The sequence below is a fragment of the Pristiophorus japonicus genome, chromosome 19 (assembly GCF_044704955.1).
Source record: "Pristiophorus japonicus isolate sPriJap1 chromosome 19, sPriJap1.hap1, whole genome shotgun sequence".
Classification (NCBI taxonomy): Eukaryota; Metazoa; Chordata; class Chondrichthyes; family Pristiophoridae; genus Pristiophorus; species Pristiophorus japonicus.
In genome coordinates this window covers 21,644,698-21,663,249 of record NC_091995.1, presented here as the reverse complement: position 1 = coordinate 21,663,249, position 18,552 = coordinate 21,644,698, and the positions used below count along the sequence as shown (strand labels likewise).

Sequence of the window (18,552 nt, the reverse complement as noted above, 5' to 3'; positions counted from 1 at the left end):
AGTTCAGAGTAGAGCACTTGCTTTGGGAGTCTCGTGTCTGGCATGCAAACTATGTGGCCTGTCCAGCGGAGCTGATCGAGTGTGGTCAGTGCTTCACTGCTGGGGATGTTGGCCTGGTCGAGGACGCTAACGTTGGTGCGTCTGTCCTCCTGGGGATTTGTAGGATCTTGCGGAGACATCGTTGGTGATATTTCTCCAGCAACTTGAGGTGTCTACTGTACATGGTCTATGGTCTCTGACCCATACAGGAGGGCAGGTATTACTATAGCCCTGTAGACCATGAGCTTGGTGGCAGTTTTGAGGTCCTGGTCGTCAAACACTCTTTTCCTCAGGCGACCGAAGGCTGCACTGGCGCACTGGAGGCGGTGTTGGACCTCGTCGTCGATGTCTACTCTTGTGCAACACACACGGGTATTCACCACAGCCCCTGATCACCAGTAATAACACACGGGAATTTACACAACACACACGGATATTCACCACAGCCCCTGATCACCAGTAATAACACACGGGAATTTACACAACACACACGGATATTCACCACAACCCCTGATCACCAGTAATAACACACGGGAATTTACACAACACACACGGATATTCACCACAGCCCCTGATCACCAGTAATAACACACGGGAATTTACACAACACACACGGATATTTACCACAGCCCCTGATCACCAGTAATAACACACGGGAATTTACACAACACACACGGGTATTCACCACAGCCCCATATCACTCAGAATTAACCCATGGGGCCACATGCACATACACGCCCAGTCACCCAGCAATACCACCCGTGCACCCGCCACAGTGAGACGATCTCCAAGTACCGTTTTCTTCATTATTATGTCTCACCAATCGCACTTTCTTTCCTCCAACCTGCATCGTGTCAGTCAGAGCACAGATGTTACTAACCGCGCAGTCTACCACAGAGTCCGGCAGCTGCCAGCAGTGCAGAGGTCGCTGTTCTCAGCCAGGGCTGGGGCCGAGTTGCAGCAATTGGCATCAGTGCCCTGGGCTAGGGAAACAAAGAGGGACTGCGGGGTCCTGCTCTTGATTGCTGTCCGGTGTGTCCGACCGTGGGCCCCACAAGGAGGTCAGCGCTCATCTTCTGCTATGAATGTGACTCTTTGATGCTCACGTCGTGACCTTCGTCTGTCTGGTTGTCACCACAATGACCTCCCCACACGGGCTGTTTTGGCGCACCCTTGAGATCCTTTTGTCTTGGGATGTGGCTTTAAATCCAGGCCCGAGTGCAGGAGTCCTACAGGAGATGGTCTGGGGCACTCGCAGTTCAGTTCCCGGTGGACGTCTAACCAGAACACAAACCTACCGCTGACAAGAGTCCCAAATAGCAATCTTACTCAGAAAAACCTCACAATGGCCGATGTGGGAAATGAACTGCACAGGCAGCATTTAATGAATATGATATAATTGGCATCACGGAGACATGGTTCCAGGGTGACCAAGGCTGGGAACTCAACATCCAGGGGTATTCAACATTCAGGAAGGATAGACAGAAAGGAAAAGGAGGTGGGGTAGAGTTGCTGGCTAAAGAGGAAATTAATGCAATAGTAAGGAAGGACGTTAGCTTGGATGATGTGGAATCTGTATGGGTGGAGCTGCGGAATACCAAAGGGCAGAAAACGCTAGTGGGAGTTGTGTACAGACCACCAAACAGTAGTAGTGAGGTTGGGGACAGCATCAAACAAGAAATTAAGGACGCGTGCAATAAAGGTACAGTAATTATCATGGGCGACTTTAATCTACATATAGATTGGGTTAACCAAACTGGTAGCAATACGATGGAGGAGGATTTCCTGGAGTGTATTAGGGATGGTTTTCTGGACCAATATGTCGAGGAACCAACTAGAGGGCTCGCCATCCTAGACTGGGTGATGTGTAATGAGAAAGGACTAATTAGCAATCTTGTGCAACGCCCATTGGGGAAGAGTGATCATAATATGGTAGAATTCCTTATTAAGATGGAGAGTGACACAGTTAATTCAGAGACTAGGGTCCTGAACTTAAGGAAAGGTAACTTCGATGGTTTGAGACGTGAATTGGCTAGAATAGACTGGCAAATGATACTTAAAGGGTTGACGGTGGATAGGCAATGGCAAACATTTAAAGATCACATGGATGAACTTCAACAATTGTACATCCCTGTCTGGAGTAAAAATAAAACGGGGAAGGTGGCTCAACCGTGGCTAACAAGGGAAATAAAGGATAGTGTTAAATCCAAGGAAGAGGCATATAAATTATCCAGAAAAAGCAGCAAACCTGAGGACTGGGAGAAATTTATAATTCAGCAGAGGAGGACAAAGGGTTTAATTAGGAGGGGGGAAATAGAGTATGAGAGGAAGCTTGCCGGGAGCATAAAAACTGACTGCAAAAGCTTCTATAGATATGTGAAGAGAAAAAGATTAGTGAAGACAAATGTAGGTAGGTCCCTTGCAGTCAGATTCAGGTGAATTTATAATGGAGGAACAAAGAAATGGCAGACCAGTTGAACAAATACTTTGGTTCTGTCTTCACAAAGGAAGACACAAGTAACCTTCCGGAAGTACTAGGGGATCGAGGGTCTAGTGAGAAGGAGGAACTGAAGGATATCCTTATTAGGCGGGAAATTGTGTTCGGAAAATTGATGGGATTGAAGGCCGATAAATCCCCAGGACCTGATAGTCTACATCCCAGAATACTTAAGGAAGTGGCCATGGAAAAATAGTGGATGCATTGGTGATCATTTTCCAACAGTCTATCGACTCTGGATCAGTTCCTATGGACTGGAGGGTAGCTAATGTAACATGACTTTTTAAAAAAGGAGGGAGAGAGAAAACGGGTAATTATAGACTGGTTAGCCTGACATCAGTAGTGGGGAAAATGTTGAAATCAATTATTAAAGATGAAATAATAGCGCATTTGGAAAGCAGTGACAGGATCGGTCCAAGTCAGCATGGATTTATGAAAGCAAAATCATGTTTGACAAATCTTCTAGAATTTTTTGAGGATGAAACTAGTAGAGTGGACAAGGGAGAACCAGTGGTTGTGGTGTATTTGGACTTTCAAAAGGCTTTTGACAAGGTCCCACACAAGAGATTGGTGTGCAAAATTAAAGCACATGGTATTGGGGGTAATATACTGATGTGGATAGAGAACTGGTTGGCAGACAAAAAGCCGAGAGTCGGGATAAACGGATCCTTTTCAGAATGGCAAGCAGTGACTAGTGGGGTGCTGCAGGGCTCAGTGCTGGGACCCCAGCTATTTACAATGTATATTAATTATTTAAATGAAGGAATTGAGTGTAATATCTCCAAGTTTGCAAATGACACTAAACTGGGTGGCGGCGTGAGCTGTGAGGAGGATGCTAAGAGGCTACAGGGTGAATTGGACAGGTTATGTGAGTGGGCAAATGCATGGCAGATGCAGTATAATGTGGATAAATGTGAGGTTATCCACTTTGGGGGCAAAAACATGAAAGCAGATTATTATCTGAATGGCGGCAGATTAGGAAAAGGGGAGGTGCAACGAGACCTGGGTGTCATGGTACATCAGTCATTGAAAGTGGGCATGCAGGTACAACAGGCTATGAAAAAGGCAAATGGTATGTTGGCCTTCATAGCAAGGGGATTTGAGTATAGGAGCAGGGAGGTCTTACTGCAGTTGTACAGGGCCTTGGTGAGGCCTCATCTGGAATGTTGTGTTCAGTTTTGGTCTCCGAATCTGAGGAAGGATGTTCTTGCTATTGAGGGAGTGCAGCGAAGGTTCACCAGACTGATTCCCGGGATGGCTGGATTGACATATGAGGAGACTCTGGATCGACTGGGCCTTTATACACTGGAGTTTAGAAGGATGAGAGGGGATCTCATAGAAACATATAAGATTCTGATGGGATTGGACAGGTTAGATCCAGGAAGAATGTTCCCGATGTTGGGGAAGTCCAGAATCAGGGAACACAGTCTAAGGATAAGGGGTAAGCCATTTAAGACTGAGATGAGGAGAATCTTCTTCACTCAGAGAGTTGTTAACCTGTGGAATTCTCTACTGCAGAGAGTTGTTGATGCCAGTTTGTTGGATATATTCAAGAGAGAGTTAGATGTGGCCCTTACGGCTAAAGGGATCAAGGGGTATGGAGAGAAAGCAGGAATGGAGTACTGAGGTGAATGATCAACCATGATCTTATTGAATGGTGGCGCAGGCTCGAAGGGCCGAATGGCCTACTCTTGCACCTATTTTCTATGTTTCTATGAAAAAAATGTCACACTGGTACAGGAAGGGTGCTCTTCGAAGCTTGCAGCAGTGTAGAAGAAACTTTACTCTGCATCTGACCTCGTGCTGTACCTGTCCTGGGAGTGTTTGATGGGACAGTGTAGAGGGAGCTTTACTCTGTATCTAACCCGTGCTGTACCTGCCCTGGGAGTGTTTGATGGTACAGTGTAGAGGGAGCTTTACTCTGTATCTAACCTGTGCTGTACCTGCCCTGGGAGTGTCTGATGGGACAGTGTAGAGGGAGCTTTACTCTGTATCTAACCTATGCTGTACCTGCCCTGGGAGTGTTTGATGGGACAGTGTAGAGGGAGCTTTACTCTGTATCTAACCCGTGCTGTACCTGACCTGAATAGTTGATGCTGACACAGGGGTGCCTGAAACACAAAGTATTCCATTTCCCAGTATACGAGCACAATTGATGGTAACTTGATTTTGTTAAACCCACGGTTATTTTCGAACAATGAAATTTACACTTGGGCAAGATACCATTGCCATAGTTACTAAAAGCATTGGCCACTTAATTGCTGCAAATTGCGGTCTATTTGAGCAAAGCTGTCCTCTCCACCGTGACAGGCCAACAGTAGCTTCTGGCGGGGAGCCCACAGAGCATAGGGTTAGCAAGGTGTCAGCACCAGTGTAAAGGGGCTCTGTCATCGGGGATGGCTCATCTCTCGAATCGCACAGGACAAGCTGCGTCTAGATAGCAGCACGGTATCGCGAGGGTAATGTGGAGTCAGCCTGTTCCAGAGGATCAAATGTACTGAACAACTGGTGTTGGGGAGGACGAGAGAAAGGGTCGGAGGTGGGAATAAATGGAAACTTGCTGGCTGGTTGCTTTTGGCAGTCGATAATTTTCAAACACCAGGAAGAAGCATCAGTTTTGACCACCTGCTCACATATATACACACACACACACACACACACACAGCAATGTTCCCTCTAATTTATTTTCTCGTGCCTGCACGGCCCATTCGGATTTGCGCTCGTGCATGGTTTCTTCCAAGCAAAAGCCGGTGGACGGCCTTAGCGGGACCTCCAGACCGCGGGAACGTTGACACACAGACGCACACAGACCCCTGTGCCACTGGGCAAGGCCACGCCACCTTCACTCACCCTCCGAGCAATGCGATGCGCAGGTTCTCTTTGAAGATGGGATTGAGGACCAGGCCCTGCAGCCCGCCGGGAAGTTGCTGGGAATGCCAGAGTCGGAGCCCCGTCAGGATGCCCATGCAGTCGTCGTGGTCTCTGTGGAGGGGAAGGGGGGTGTAGAGAGGTCAATGCCACAATGGGAGGATTCTGGGTACCGTCGGTACCCCCTGCTAAAACGCACAGTTTAAAAAAAAAACACCAGATCGGTCGGGATGAAAATGTCCGTTCGTCTCATTTGATCTCCTCGTTCCAGAATACGAACCCCACCATCTCCCCTGTGGAGCACTTGGCTGTTTTGTTACACGAGACCTGTGTCTGGGTTTCACCCACCTTTCCGAGAATTGCAGTTATTCATCACCCTGTGTGTAAAGACATGGTCCCCGACATGTCTCCTGCACCTGCTCTTCAATAACCCCGTCACTGCGCCTTCTCGTCCCACCGCCCGGCTGCGACTGGAAGCAGGGTTAGAAAGAAAGCCTTCCCTTTCTACAGTGCCATTCACAACCAAAAAGTCTAGTGAAGGACAACTTCAAGTGTAGTCACTGTTGTAAATGTGGGAAACGCGGCAGCCAATTTGCGTACGCCAAGCTCCCACAAACAGCAATGTGAGCATGTCCAGATAATCTGTTTTAGTGACGCTGATTGAGGGAGAACTATTGACCTAGGACACCAGGAGAACTTCTCTGCTCTTCTGTGAAAAAGTGGGATCTTTCACGTCCACCTTAGAGAGCCAGCGTCTCCTCCGAAAGATGCCACCTCGGACAGTGCAGCACTGGTGGTGTCAGCGGAGATTCTGACAGGATCAAGTCCCTGGAGTGGGACTTGAACCCACGACCTTCCGACTCAGAGGCAAGAGTGCGATCCACTGAGCCACAGCGGACATCCCTGGGATGTCCTTTTCTGTTCTTTTTGTTAAAATACTGTAGAAGCTGGACATCTGAAAGAGAAAATGTGGAAAACACGCAGCAGGTCGGGCAGCATCTGTAAAGAAAGGGTCAAAAATGTTGAATTCTAGCGAAGGACTGTTCCTGAAACGTTAAATTCTTGCTTTAAAAAAAAATTGGGTCAGGTACCATCTTTACGACACGGGTGCCTGATATTTACAAGTGTGTTGGGGGGGGGGGGGGGGGGGGGAGGGAGGGATTGTATTCCATGATTCCATCCATTTCCCCATGAATACGACAAATCAGCAGCCCCGCCATTGAGTATCTCGATGGGGTCGACGAGATGATGATACAATCAAAGCGATCAGATCTAATCTCAGCAGGTTAACCTTCCCTCTTCCCTGGCCACGGCTGGTTAGAGGGCCTTTAGTGGGAACTATCATGTATCCAGACATGTTTACTGCTTGTACTATTACATATGATGTGCCGCCAGAGGGCACTACTATGGGAAACTTGTACACCAGCTGTATGGTCACTAAGGTGTGCCACCAGAGGGCACTGCAGTGGGAGACTTGTAGGTTACCTGTACAGGTGTGCCAGGCCTAGTATAAAAGGCAGGCCACCATGTGTGATCATCACTTGGGAGTTATATTAAAAGGACTAAGGTCACTACAGTTCAAGTGCAATACATTGCCTCATGGAGTCATTATCAGAGCATCTAAAGACATAACAGGAATAATGTCCGATCAGAAGGCAGTTGGGTTCAAAGTCCCACTGGAATGTTGGCCTTTATTGCAAGGGGGATGGAGTATTAAAGCAGAGATGTACTGCTATAACTGTACAGGGTATTGGTGAGACCACACCTTGAGTACTGCATACAGTTTTGGTCTCCGTATTTAAGGAGGGATATACTTGTATTGGAGGCTGTTGAGAGAAGGTTCATTAGGTTGATTCCTGAGATGAAGAGGATGAATTATGAGGAACGGATGAGCAGTTTGAGCCAATACTCATCGGAGTTTAGAAGAATGAGAGGTGATCTTATTAAGATTCTGAGGGGGCTTGTCAGGGTAGATGCAAAGAGGATGTTCCCTCCCCCCCCCCCCCCCCCCCCCCCCCCCCCACCGTGGGGGAATCTAGAACTAGGGGGCATAGTTTCAGAATACGGGGTCACCCATTTAAAATGGAGATGCGGAGAAATTTCTTCACTCAGAGAGTAGTGAATCTTTGGAATTCTCTACCTCAGAGAGCTGTGGAGGCTGGGTCATTACATATATTCAAGGCTGAGATAGACAGATTTTTGAACTTAAGGGAAGTCAAGGGTTATGGGGAGCGGGCAGGGAAGTGGAGTTGAGGCAAAGATCAGATCAGCCATGAACTTATTGAATGGCTGAGCAGGCTCGAGGGGCCAAATGGCCGCCTCCTGCTCCTATTTCTTATGTTCTTATGTTCAGGGACGGGAGCACAAAATCTGGGCCGACACTCCCAGTGCCGGTACTGAGGGAAAGCAGCTCTTTCAGATGAGTTGGTAACTCGAGGCCCCGTCTGCTCTCTCAGGTGGATGTAAAAGATCGCTCGACCAATATTTCGAAGAGTTCTCCCTGATGTCCTGACCAATATTAATCCCTCAACCAACATCACTTTTTAAAAAAACCCAGATGATCTGGTTATTTATCTCATCGCTGTTTGTGGGAGCTTAGTGTGTGCAGACTGACTGCCATTCCTACATTACAACAGTGGCTGTGCTTCTATTATTGGCTGTAAAGCGCTTTGAACATAAGAAACAGGAGCAGGATAAGGCCATTTGGACCCTCAAGCCTGCTCCACCATTCAGTATCATGACTGATCTGATCTTGGCCTCAACTCCACTTTCTGCCCGCTCACCATAATCCTTGACTCCCCTATCGTTCAAAAATCTGTCTATCTCAGCCTTGAATATATTCAATGACCCAGCCTCCACAGCTCTCTGGGGTACAGAATTCCAAAGATTCACCACCCTCTGACAGAAGAAATTCCTTCTCATCTCAGTTTTAAATGGGTGACCCCTTATTCTTAAACTATGCCCCCTAGTTCTAGATTGCCCCACGAGGGGAAACATCCTCTCTGCATCTACCTTCTCGAGCCCCCTCAGAATATTATACGTTTTAATAAGATCACCTCTTATTCTTCTAAACTCCAATGGGTATAGGCCCAACCTTCATATGACAACCCCCTCATCTCCGGAATCAACCAAGTGAACCTTCTCTGAACAGCCTCCAACGCAAGTATATCCTTCCTTAAATAAAGAGACCATAACTGTACGCAGTACTCCAGGTGTGGCCTCACCAATACCCTGTACAGTTGTAGCAGGACTTCTCTGCTTTTATACTCTACCCCCTTGCAATTAAGGCCAGCATTCCATTTGCCTTCCTGATTACATGCTATACCTGCATACTAACTTTGTAGTCTCTCTCAATTTATATAATAATAATGGGACATCCTGTGGTCATGAAAGGCGCTGTATAAACTGAATGCACCGCTTTTGGTCAACAACCTCCACAAGACCCTGAGCCAAGAGCATTGCTGGAGTGAAGACAAAAGTCGCACAAGTGAAGGAAAGAGCGCGAGAGAGAGAGAGAGAGAGAGAGAGAGAGAGAGAGAGAGAGAGAGAACAATCAGCCCTTCTCTCCTCCAGCCACCTCAGAAGACAGCCGTTCCTCCAGTCTGGCTTTGTACAACATTTCAGGCAGGGCCGCGAGCAATCAGCAACGACCTGCGCTCCTCAGCAAACTCTGCACGATCAGCAAGAACATGATCGCACAGCCCCGCTCTCACCGGCTGAAAATAGCAAGAGCCATCTGCTCAGACACAGCATATGGTGCCAGAGTCTTCAGCTTCCCAGTCCCTGGGCTTCGTAAGTGTGACCTGCACCAGCTGCCTCGCCCACACGCCTCTCCGACTTTAGAGAATCCAAAACTTCTTTTGGAAATAGGGCTGAGACTCATTCAACTTATTCTGGAAGAATCTGTGGTGCAGTGGGTCACACACTGTCCTTTCCCCCTCTGGGACTGGGTGGCGCAGTGGGTCATAGAAACATAGAAAATAGGTGCAGGAGTAGGCCATTCGGCCCTTCGAGCCTGCATCGCCATTCAATAAGATCATGGCTGATCATTCCCTCAGTACCCCTTTCCTGCTTTCTCTCCATCCCCTTGATCCCTTTAGCTGTAAGGGCCATATCTAACTCCCTCTTGAATATATCCAATGAACTGGCATCAACATCTCTCTGCGGCAGGGAATTCCACAGGTTAACAACTCTGAGTGAAGAAGTTTCTCCTCATCTCAGTCCTAAATGGCCTACCCTTTATCCTAAGACTATGTCCCCTGGTTCTGCACTTCCCCAACATCGGGAACATTCTTCCAAAATCTAACCTGTCCCGTCCCGTCAGAATCTTATACGATTCTATGAGATCCCCTCTCATCCTTCTAAACTCCAGTGAATAAAGGCCCAGTTGATCCAGTCTCTCCTCATATGTCAGTCCTGCCATCCCTGGAATCAGTCTGGTGAACCTTCGCTGCACTCCCTCAATAGCAAGAACATCCTTCCTCAGATTAGGAGACCAAAACTGAACACAATATTCCAGGTCAGACACTATCCTTTCCCCCTCTGGGACTGGGTGGTGCGCAGTGGGTCAGACACTGTCCTTTCCCCCTCTGGGACTGGGTGGTGCAGTGGGTCACACACTGTCCTTTCCCCCTCTGGGACTGGGTGATGCAGTGGGTCACACACTGTCCTTTCCCCCTCTGGGACTGGGTGATGCAGTGGGTCACATACTGTCCTTTCCCCCTCTGGGACTGGGTGATGCAGTGGGTCACACACTGTCCTTTCCCCCTCTGGGACTGGGTGGTGCAGTGGGTCACACACTGTCCTTTCCCCCTCTGGGACTGGGTGGTGCAGTGGGTCACACACTGTCCTTTCCCCCTCTGGGACTGGATGGTCCAGTGGGTCACACTGTCCTTTCCCCCTCTGGGACTGGATGGTCCAGTGGGTCACACACTGTCCTTTCCCCCTCTGGGACTGGATGGTCCAGTGGGTCACACACTGTCCTTTCCCCCTCTGGGACTGGATGGTGCAGTGGGTCACACACTGTCCTTTCCCCCTCTGGGACTGGATGGTGCAGTGGGTCACACACTGTCCTTTCCCCCTCTGGGACTGGGTGGTGCAGTGGGTCACACACTGTCCTTTCCCCCTCTGGGACTGGGTGGTGCAGTAGGTCACACACTGTCCTTTCCCCCTCTGGGACTGGGTGGTGCAGTGGTTCACACACTGTCCTTTCCCTCTCTGGGACTGGATGGTGCAGTGGGTCACACACTGTCCTTTCCCCCTCTGGGACTGGGTGGTGCAGTAGGTCACACACTGTCCTTTCCCCCTCTGGGACTGGGTGGTGCAGTGGTTCACACACTGTCCTTTCCCTCTCTGGGACTGGATGGTGCAGTGGGTCACACACTGTCCTTTCCCCCTCTGGGACTGGGTGGTGCAGTGGGTCACACACTGTCCTTTCCCCCTCTGGGACTGGGTGGTGCAGTAGGTCACACACTGTCCTTTCCCCCTCTGGGACTGGGTGGTGCAGTGGTTCACACACTGTCCTTTCCCTCTCTGGGACTGGATGGTGCAGTGGGTCACACACTGTCCTTTCCCCCTCTGGGACTGGGTGGTGCAGTAGGTCACACACTGTCCTTTCCCCCTCTGGGACTGGGTGGTGCAGTGGTTCACACACTGTCCTTTCCCCCTCTGGGACTGGATGGTGCAGTGGGTCACACACTGTCCTTTTCCTCTCTATCTATGTTCCAGTTTGGACCTTAACGAGGTGCTATGTACTTATTGAACGTGTCTGTTGCTGCAGTCCGTGCCGAGTTGCAAAACCTGTAACCAGGCAGCAATTAGAGGTCGGCACGATGCTGAGCTCTTTTTCTGCCACCTTTCCCTCCGTGTCCACCTCTTCGGCCAGGAGTCTTCCCCCCCCTGCACAGCTGACCTTTTCTCATGCTTTCAGAATTCTCGCTCTACCTGGACCCTTCCCTCTGATCTGTTACCCTCTCTCGACCTCTTCATTGCAAACTGCCGACGGGACATCAGCCATCTCAATTTCTCTGCTCCCCTCACTCACTCCAACATACCTCCCTCTGATCTTGCAGCACTCCGCTCGCTCAGATCCAACCCTAACCTCGTCATCAAACCTGCTGAGTAGGGTGGTGCTGTTGTTGTTTGGCGAGCCGCCCTCTACCTTGCAGAGACTGATCGCCAACTCTCTGACACCTCCTCCGACCTCCCCCTGGATCATGACCCCACCACTGAACATCAAGCCATCATTTCCCAGACCGTCACTGACCTCGTCTCCTCTGGAGATCTTCCCTCCACAACCACCAACCTCATAGTTCCCCAACCCCGCACAGCCCGCCTCTACCTCCTTCCCAAGATCCACAAACACGACTGCATCGGTGAACCCATCTTGCCCCACAGAACTTATTTCTTCCTATCTCAAATCTATTTTTTCTCCCCCTGGCCACTCTCTTCTACATCCGCCAATCCTCCTCCGACACTTTAACAGTTTCCAGTTTCCTGGCCCCAACCGTCTCCTTTTTACCAAGGATGTCCAGTCCCTCTACACTTCCATCCCTCACCACAACGGCCTGAGGGCGCTCCGCTTCTTCCTCGAGCAGAGGCCCAACCAATCTCTGTACACCACCACTCTCCCCCGACTGGCTGAATTTGTTCTCACATTGAACAACTTCTCCTTCAACTGCACTCACTTGCTCCAAATTAAAGGTGTTGCTATGAGAACCTGCATGGGTCCTAGCTATGCCTGACTTTTCATGGGATATGTGGACCATTCTTTGTCCCAGTCCTACTCGGGTCCCCTCCCTCACTTCTTTTTCCGGTACGTTGATGACTGTATCGGTGCCGTTTCCTGCTCTCGCCCTGAACTAGAAAATTTCATTCACTTTGCATCCAATTTCCATCCTTCCCTCACCTTCACATGGTCCATCTCCATCTCTTCCCTTCCTCGACTTCTCCATCTCCATCTCTGGGGATAGGCTTTTGACCAGTATCCACTATAATCCCACTGACTCCCACAGCTAACTGGACTACACTTCCTCCCACCCCAATCCTGTAGTGACTCCATTCTATTCTCCCAGTTTCTCCATCTCCGTCGCATCTGCTCCGACAACGCCACCTTTCACACTAGTGCCTCTGACATGTCTTCCTTTTTCCTCAACCGAGGATTCCCCTCCGCTGTGATTAACATGGCCCTCGACCGTGTCCGTTCTATTTCCTGCACCTCTGCTCTCACCCCTTCTCCTGCCTCTCAGAACCACGGCAGGGTTCCCCTTGTCCTCACCTTTCACCCCACCAGCCTCCACGTTCAACGGATCACCCTCCGCCATTTCTCACCTCCAGCGTGATCCCTCTACCGATCACATCTTCCCCTCCCCTCCCCTCTCAGCATTCCGAAGGGACCGCTCCCTCTGCGACACCCTGGTCCATTCCGCAGTCACCCCCAGCACCCCCTCCCCTTTCCGTGCAAACACAGGAGATGCAACACCTGCCCTTTTACCTCCGCCCTTCCCACTATCCAGGGCCCCAAATACTCCTTCCAGGTGAAACAGCGATTTACTTGTACTTCTGTCAATTTAGTATACTGTATTCGCTGCTCACAATGTGGTCTCCTCTACATTGGGGAGACCAAGCGCAGATTGGGTGACCGCACTGCTGAACACCTCCGTTCAGTCCGCAAGGGTGACCCCGAGCTTCTAGTCGCCTTTCACTTTAATTCCCCGGTCCACTCCCATTCAGACATCTACGTCCTCGGATCCTACACTGTTCCAATGAAGCTCAACACAAGCTCGAGGAACAGCACCTCATCTTTAATTTAGGCACTTTACAGCCTTCCGGACTCAACACAGAGTTCATAAATTTCAGAGTGTCATCTCTGGCCCTCTGTGGCTCCCTTTCTTCCCCACCATTTTAATTTTTTTTTTCTTCTTTCTTCTCTTTGTCTATATTGTCAGCTGGTCATTATCCCACCATTCACACTCTATCCAGATTAACATAGAAACATAGAAAATAGGTGCAGGATTAGGCCATTCGGCCCTTCGAGCCTGCACCACCATTCAATAAGATCATGGTTGATCATTCCCTCAGTACCCCATTCCTACTTTTTCTCCATACCCCTTGATCCCTTTAGTCGTAAGGGCCACATCTAACTCCCTCTTGAATATATCCAGTGAACTGGCATCAACTCTCTGCGGCAGGGAATTCCACAGGTTAACAACTCTCTTGAGTGAAGAAGTTTCTCCTCATCTCAGTCCTAAATGGCCTACCCCTTATCCTAAGACTGTGTCCCCTGATTCTGGACTTCCCCAACATCGGGAACATTCTTAACCTTTTTGGAAAGCAGTGACAGGATTGGTCCAAGTCAGCATGGATTTGTGAAAGGGAAATCATGCTTGACAAATCTTCTGGAATTTTTTGAGGATGTAACCAGTAGAGTGGACAGGGGAGAACCAATGGATGTGGTGTATTTGGACTTTCAAAAGGCTTTTGACAAGGTCCCACACAAGAGATTGGTGTGCAAAATCAAAGCACATGGTATTGGGGGTAATGTACTGACGTGGATAGAGAATTGGTTGGCAGACAGGAAGCAGAGAGTCGAGATTAACGGGTCCTTTTCAGAATGGCAAGCAGTGACTAGTGGGGTGCCACAGGGCTCAGTGCTGGGACCCCAGCTATTTGCAATGTATATTAATGATTTAGATGATGGAATTGAGTATAATATCTCCAGGTTTGCAGATGACACTAAATTGGGTGGCGGTGTGAGCTGTGAGGAGGACGCTAAGAGGCTGCAGGGTGATTTGGACAGGTTAGGCGAGTGGGCAAATACATGGCAGATGCAGTATAATGTGGATAAATGTGAGGTTATCCTCTTTGGGGGCAAAAACACGAAGGCAGAATATTATCTGAATGGCGGCAGATTAGGAAAAGGGGAGGTGCAACGAGACCTGGGTGTCGGTACATCAGTCATTGAAGGTTGGCATGCAGGTACAGCAGGCGGTAAAGAAGGCAAATGGTATGTTGGCCTTCATAGCTAGGGGATTTGAGTATAGGAGCAGGGAAGTCTTTACTGCTGTTATACAGGGCCTTGGTGAGGCCCCACCTGGAATGTTGTGTTCAGTTTTGGTCTCCGAATTTGAGGAAGGACGTTCTTGCTAGGAGGGAGTGCAGCGAAGGTTCACCAGACTGATTCCCGGGATGGCTGGATTGACATATGAGGAGAGACTGGATCAACTGGGCCTGGGAGTTTAGAAGGATGAGAGGGGATTTCATAGAAACGTATAAGATTCTGACTGGACTGGACAGGTTAGATGCGGTAAGAATGTTTCCGCATTTGGGAAAGTTCAGAACCAGGGGACATAGTCTTAGGATAAGGGGCAGGCCATTTAGGACTGAGATGAGGAGAAACTTCTTCACTCAGAGAGTTGTTAACCTGTGGAATTCCCTGCCGCAGAGAGTTGTTGAGGCCAGTTCATTGGATATACTCAAGAGGGAGTTAGATATGGCCCTTACGGCTAAAGGGATCAAGGGGTATGGAGAGAAAGCAGGAAAGGGGTGCTGAAGGAATGATCAGCCATGATCTTATTAAATGGTGGTGCAGGCTCGAAGGGCCGGATGGCTTACTCCTGCACCTATTTTCTACATTTCTAACCTCCATCATTACCATTTGAATTTGGGCCATCAGCCCTTTTGTCTCTCTAATCTCTCGTGCCTTCCACCCTATCACAGGCCTTCTCTTTTGTTCTTTCTTCCCCTCCCCCTTTCAGTGCTTAAGAATGTGCTCTTTTCGAACATTCGGCGAGTCTGATGAAGGGTCGTCGACCTGAAACATTAACTCTGTTTCTCTCTCCTCAGATGCTGCCTGACCCGCTGAGATTTCCAGCATTGTCGTTTTTTATTTCAGATCCCAGCATCCGCAGTATTTTGCTTTTGTATTATTATAGCAGTTGGAGGTGATTAAGTATAAGAAGTAACTGCACCTTAATAAAGTGCATGCTACTCACCGAACACACATCCCCGCCTAAAATACCTGCCGCACTTAGCATGACTTTATAATGAACTGTAATGGATATTGCCAAATGGTTTCCGCTATTTGCCCATTTCTAGTGGTGGGGGCTGGAGTTCGATATTAGGCAATATGAGCACATCCCGAAAACGCAAGACGCACAGAAGCGGTTACAGGAGTATCACCTTGACTCAGTGGGTAGCACTCGTGCCTCTGAGTCAGAAGATGATGAGTTCACGTCCCACTCTAGAGACTTGAGCACATAATCTAGGCAGACGCTCCAGCGCGGGACTGAGGGAGTGCTGCGCTGTCGGAGGTGTCGTCTTTCGCACTGCCTGTTCAGGTGGATGTTGCAGATCCCATGGCACTATTCAAAGAAGTAGTGACGAACGACTTGCATTCACATAGCGCCTTTCACAACCTCAGGAGGTCCCAAAGCACTTCACAGCCAATTCAGTGCCGTCACTGTTGCACTGTGGGAAACGCGGCGGCCACTTTGCGCACCGCAAGCTCCCACAGCAACGTGAAAATGACCAGATAATCTGTTTTTTTATGATGTTGACTGAGGAATAAACATTGGCCCAGGACACCGGTGATTACTCCCCTTTCTCTTCTTCGAAGTAGTGTCATGGGATCTTTTACGTCCACCTGAGAGAGCAGACGGGGCCTCGGTTTAACGTATCCTCCGAAAGACGGTACCTCTGACCGTGCAGCACTCCCTCAGCACTGGAGTGTCAACCTGGATTTTTGTGCTCAAGTCTCTGGAGTTGGACCCGAACCCACAACCTTCTGACTCAGGGGCAATGGTGCTAACCACTGAGTCATGGCTGATACAGTGGGGGTGTTTCCCCCAGTGTCCTGGTTCATTTCTGAAATATACACCATTAAAATCCACTGACTGCTCATACATCTCAGTGCTGTGTGTGAAACCTTGCAGTGCGCTGTTTTTTCCTACAAAACAACACGGACTATATATTTCTTTACCGCTGTACCTGTGTGAATATCTACGGCAAGACTCAAACTTGAAACAACCGTTCAATTCTGCTTGATATGTTTTTTGACACCACCCTTGGACCTCCAGCTGCTCCCAATACCAGCACAGATGTGCACCCACTGGTATTTCAGGTGTTATAAAGCTTCAAAATAGCCATGGGCTTAAGCTATAACCTGGTGCAGGGTGCTTTTCACAGTTCAAGTGGACGCGGTATGAAAACATAGAAAATAGGTGCAGGAGTAGGCCATTCGGCCCTTCGAGCCTGCACCACCATTCAATAAGATCATGGCTGATCATTCACCTCAGTACCCCTTTCCTGCTTTCTCTCCATAACCCTTGATCCCTTTAGCCGTAAGGGCCATATCTAACTCCCCCTTGAATATATCCAATGACGAGCAGTGGATAATTTTGTTTCAATTAATTCCAGCTCCAGTCGCTGTTTGTCTACCTCAGCAAGCGGCCTGTTGCTGGGCGGATCTACGCAGAGCGCTACACCGTTGACAGAAGCTCCACCCGATCCCGTGGGCTTCCCAGCTTCCCCCCCCCCCGCCACCACCCGCCCCGTCTCGTCGAGTTACCCTACGATGACTCCCCCCACTGGCCACAGTACCAAAACAGCTTTCATCAAAGTCCCAAATGGCATTCTTTGTGACTGTGACAAAGACAAACTATCACTCCTCGTCCTTCTCAACTGGTCTGCAGCCTTGGACACGGTTGACCACTCTATCCTTCTCCACCATCGCCCAGCTGGGTGGGACTGCACTCGCCTGGTTCTATTCTTACCCATCTAACCGTCGCCAGAGAAACATTTGCAACTGCTTCTCTTCCCAGTCCCACATTGTTATCTCTGGTGTCCCCCAAGAATCTACCCTTAGCCCCCTCCGATTTCTCATCGACATGTTGCCCCTTGGCGACGTCATCCGGAAACGTCAGTTTCCACGTGTACGCTGATGACACCCAGCTCTACCTCACTACCACTTCTCTCGACCCCTCCACGGTCTCTAAATCGTCAGACTGCTTGTCCGACATCCAGTTCTGGATCAGCAGAAATTTTCTCCAATTTAATATCGGGAAGACCGAAGCCATTGTTTTCGGTCTGCGCCATGAACACCATTCCCTAGCTACTGACTCCATCCCTCTTCCCAACTTATGTCTGAGGCTGAACCAGACTGTTCGCAACCTTGGTGTCATATTTAACCCCGAAATGAGCTTTCGACCTCATATCCACAGCATAACAAGACAGCCTACTTCCACCTCTGTAACATCGCCCATCTCCAACCCCTGCCTCAGCTGATCTGCTGCTGAAGCCCTCATCCATGCCTTTGTTACCTTTAGACTTGACTACTCCAATACACTCCTGGCTGGCCTCCTACATTGTACCCTAGAAATGATCCAAAACTCGGCAGCCCGTGTCCTAACTCGCACCAAGTTCCGCTCACCCCATCACCCCTGTGTTCGCTGACCTACATTGGCTCCCGATTATAGCAACGCCCCGATTTCAAAATTCTCATCCTTATTTTCAAATCCCTCCATGGCCTCACCCCTTCCTATCTCTGTAACCTCCTCCAGCCTCCCATCCCCACGAGATGTCTGCGCTCCTCAGCATTATAAACGCTCAACCAAAGCCTTGCCTTCTGTTGCCTGGGCCCCAAACTCTGGAATTCCCTGCCTAAACCTCACCGACTCTCTTTCCTCCTTCAAGACGCTCCTTAAAACATACCTCTGTGACCAAGCCTGCGCTAACTTCTGCGGCTCGGTGTCAAATTTTTAATCGCATTATACCCCTGTGAAGCACCTTGGGACGTTTCACTATGTTTAAAGCGCTATATAAATACACATTGTTGTTGTTGTCTAGGCTCGGGGCTGCGGCACTGTGCCGGAGCACCCAGTCACACCAGCAGGAGGAGGAGGAGGAAACTGGCTTCTAAATAAATAAAAAGAGCATTTAACAAGTCAAATCACAGCAAAGCGATGGCTAACTAGAACAGAATGCGGCTGAACAGTACCGTTGGTTATCTTTTTTCACCCAGAAGGCCACAGCAGCCTGGGGCACGGGCTGATCCAAGAACAGCAATCGCATCACGTAATTCCGAGCCAGTGCTGCCAGCTCCCTGAGGGAAGGAAGCAAACGAGAACAATTTAGTGGGAAGAAGTTCTTGT

At 49.3% G+C, this 18,552-nt stretch overlaps 1 protein-coding gene across 2 annotated transcripts in view; it reads right to left on the bottom strand.

Moving 5' to 3' along the window:
• The window catches only part of gtf2h4 (general transcription factor IIH, polypeptide 4), a 103,140-nt gene that overhangs the window by 69,536 nt on the left and 15,052 nt on the right, over nt 1-18,552 (bottom strand). For both annotated transcript variants that reach the window (XM_070861377.1, XM_070861376.1), the window contains exons 3-4: nt 18,399-18,503; nt 5,387-5,518 (exon numbers count right to left, since the gene is read on the bottom strand). In XM_070861377.1, the coding sequence (XP_070717478.1) occupies nt 5,387-5,518; nt 18,399-18,503 (237 nt within the window). The remainder of the gene's footprint in view (nt 1-5,386; nt 5,519-18,398; nt 18,504-18,552) is intronic.